The sequence below is a fragment of the Actinia tenebrosa genome, unplaced genomic scaffold, assembly GCF_029948245.1.
Source record: "Actinia tenebrosa isolate PJP-AT-01 unplaced genomic scaffold, QUT_ActTen_1.0 PGA_scaffold6__47_contigs__length_16458017, whole genome shotgun sequence".
Lineage (NCBI taxonomy): Eukaryota > Metazoa > Cnidaria > Anthozoa > Actiniaria > Actiniidae > Actinia > Actinia tenebrosa.
The window spans coordinates 8,019,801-8,023,035 of record NW_028292583.1 but is presented as its reverse complement, the minus strand read 5'-3'; the positions used below and the strand labels follow the sequence as shown (position 1 = coordinate 8,023,035).

The window sequence follows — 3,235 nt, the reverse complement described above, 5'->3', positions numbered from 1 at the left end:
ATATCCTCCACAACACGCCTCCGTTGTACGCCAATTCAAAGCCAAAATAAAGCTCAAGAATAACGTGTTTTGTTTGATTCAGCTAGCTTTAGCGTAGCCTATTGTCCACGCCTGTTAACGCGCACTTGACCACCACTCCGAGGTGTTGACTTGCGTAATTGCCACTAATATATATGTGAGACCAGTTTTTGGGAATAGAACGCCGATCCAGATACATTCTTGCGAAGCTTTGTTCCCAAGTTTGGCGGCTCTCTGCGGGTGATGGGATTTGTTAGTATTTTTGCTTATTCACGCTGTCCAAACACACTTGTGTGAAGGACGGCAAGAACAAATATTGACTGAATGCTTACGGCTTCGCTTAACTGATCACGCCATGAGATCCTGCCTCTATATGAATCACAAATGCGCAGACCTTAGACATAGCAGACAGTATGTGACGGCTCTAACAAAGGCTCTATAATATGCGAGCTGTTTTCAATATTCCACTTCATTTGACTAGGAAGGCGGCTCGTTCATTGCGTAGACACTTTGAATACGCGGTTTCACTGCCAAATTCCGGCGTGAGGAATGAGTTGTATCCCTAAAAACGCGGGCGTGCACACGTGAATGCCAGACCACACAATATAAAGCACAAGACGTAAAAAAGTTATGATTTAAACGTCAAAGTTGAGAGCCTAAGCATATCGAGTAAATTCACAGGAATCCTGCAGCGTGGACGAATGGGTCTTTTCAAAATTGTCTTCGTTTTTGTACTATTCGCTCCGGTATGTCATACGCTTCAGCAGTCGCTTAAGCTCAATGAACTAAAAAACGACTTACTGAACTTACTAGATGTGAAGGAAAAGCCTGCTATAACACGAACTCGTTGGCAAGTTCCAAGATTTGTCATTGACTTGTACAAGCAACAAGCCTTCAAAGATGGTTACACCAAGGATGACTCTCCGGGAAAAACTATCCGGACGTTCTTTAGAGGTATGTACACATTGAGTTCAAGTGCCACTGCTTTTCATGTCGTGAGCTTGATTATTCAAAGTCAACTATCTTTATTGCTATGTGTTTATGATGTATGTCAGTGTTCTGTATACAATAGCAATGACTCGTTAACTCTTTCCTCTCTTCCTGATTATGTTACATTGATAGAGCCCAAGGATAAACGCGGTCCACACAAGCACTTGTTTACATTCAACATAACGACAATAAAACGATCCGAAAAAATAGGACATGCAAGCCTACGAATCTTCAAGCGTCGCTCGCGAATGGCAAAGCCTAGTGGACACTTCAAGATCACTGTGTATCGCTTGGCGATTCCTTGGAGGAAGCACAATAGGCGTTGGAAAAAGAAATTAGTCTACTTGGATTCAAAATTGGTCAAATGTCGTAAAGAGGGAGAATGGATTGACTTCAACGTAACCTCTGCAGTCAAAGACTGGACCAATTACAAGTCAAAAAACTACGGTTTATGGTTGTCTGTCCGCGGTTATCGTGTGCCATCGTCTGATTTTAATATGGCCACAGGTGGGCGAAAAGATCCTTTTTTGGTCGAGTTTGGTGTTGATCGAAAAAAACTGCAAAAAGCTAGGGAAATCAAAGAAGAAAGTGGGGCGAAAAATGAGCTTGAAGAAGTGGCGCTCGTGGAAGCGACAAAAGCGAGAAGTAGGAGATCAGTGTCGGACCTTTGCAAACGTCACAGATTGTTCGTCAAGTTTCAAGACTTGAATTGGGATGACTGGATCATCGCACCGCGCGGATTCAGTGCCTTTTACTGCATGGGAACATGTCCTGAGATAATCGAGAAGTATTTTAATCCAACTAATCATGCTATCATACAAAACCTGATTCATCACAGACAAAGCAAGGCAGTTCCTGCAGCCTGCTGTGTGCCCACCAAACTCCATTCAATAACTATGTTGTATTTTGAGCTAGATGGCAGCATTGTCATGAAGGAATACGGTGAAATGGTTGCCTCCTCATGTGGCTGTCGGTGACCGTCACTTCTGTTTCGCATCTCAAAATGTTCATGAATGTACAGCCTAGAGTAAAGACTCGAAGAGAGAACAACTCTTCAGTGAAATAGTTTATTTATATTGTTGGTGTGCATGACTTTATAGGTTTGAGCTCGTTTTCTTTCACTTTCGTTACCTGTAAAGCGGCTAAACTATTATGTCCATTGAGTTAAACTCATCAATTTGAATGATTGGAACGCCTTTGGCAAAGCCAAAGCTATATGATAAATGAATGAACCAAACCATGATAACTTTAAGAAAGTTTTCAAAATATTCTGTAGGATCTATGTAATTTATGCTGGAATTTGTCTTTTCGGCAATGAGGCATAATTATTCTAATCATACAATACTTTAAATAACTCTGTATTGCATTAATCACCGACTCAAGGACTATATATAAACTTGAATATGAATGTGTAATTTATTGCTTTAGATTTAATTACCGATAAAATTACATTCAATTTTACTGTAATTTGTCCATGCATTTGACAGAACAGATTTTTTTGCTCAATACGATACTCTCTAAAAGTCAACTTCGAATTAGAAGCCTTAATTTCGCCTGGGGCTGGATTTCACAGACTGCTAATTTCCGGTTGGTAGTCTTGATATTGAAGTCAAATTAGCATAAGTCCTAGACTTAGCTGTAAAGGCACGCTTGCTTACATCTACCACAACCTGTTTTGTTGTTTCAATAAAGAAATTTTACAAAAAATGTTGTCAAATAAACTAAAAAACACCACTTGAAAGAGTAAAGCATCCCTTATGGAAACACTTTGGATGTAAAGTTCGTGTATCTGTGCAATTCTCTGCAGAGAATCTGGCCAGAAAATTTGAAAGCCTCCAGGCGTTGAGAACGCGGTCGCCCATCTTGGATAGTTTTGACATTTGTTAATCCATTAAGCTAAATAGACTGAGCAATTAGTTTAATAAAATCACTTGTGATTTGCTACTGGAATACAGTTGTACAAGAGACTGCACTATCATAGACTTCTTCACGTGGTGTCCACGTGATCAGCATGCATGTCTTGCACAGGTGTTCTAAGGTTCCCTGCAGATCGAGCCATATTTGGTCGATCCCTCTATTACAAAACTGAACTAAAAGATCAAAAATAAATTAGATAAAATAGAAGGAGATGAAAATCAGTAGCATTATCATACCATCTTCTTTACTTAGACGCTAATGTTAAACTGAAAACAATCAAAATAAAGCCTGACTTTCACGAAAAGCACAA

At 39.9% G+C, this 3,235-nt stretch overlaps 1 protein-coding gene across 1 annotated transcript; it reads left to right on the top strand.

Moving 5' to 3' along the window:
• The first annotated feature begins 388 nt into the window (after positions 1–388).
• LOC116304994 (bone morphogenetic protein 2) lies at positions 389–3,235 on the top strand. Its single transcript, XM_031714809.2, has 2 exons — positions 389–972; positions 1,141–3,235. Exons 1-2 carry the CDS (start codon positions 720–722, stop codon positions 1,983–1,985), a joined length of 1,098 nt encoding a protein of 365 aa, XP_031570669.2. The 5' UTR covers positions 389–719; the 3' UTR covers positions 1,986–3,235.

Coding starts and splice junctions, on each gene's coding strand:
- LOC116304994 (XM_031714809.2), top strand. CDS start 720: ATGGGTCTTTTCAAAATTGTCTTCGTTTTTGTACTATTCGCTCCGGTA. Junction 973..1,140: donor TATCCGGACGTTCTTTAGAG/GTATGTACACAT, acceptor TTACATTGATAG/AGCCCAAGGATAAACGCGGT.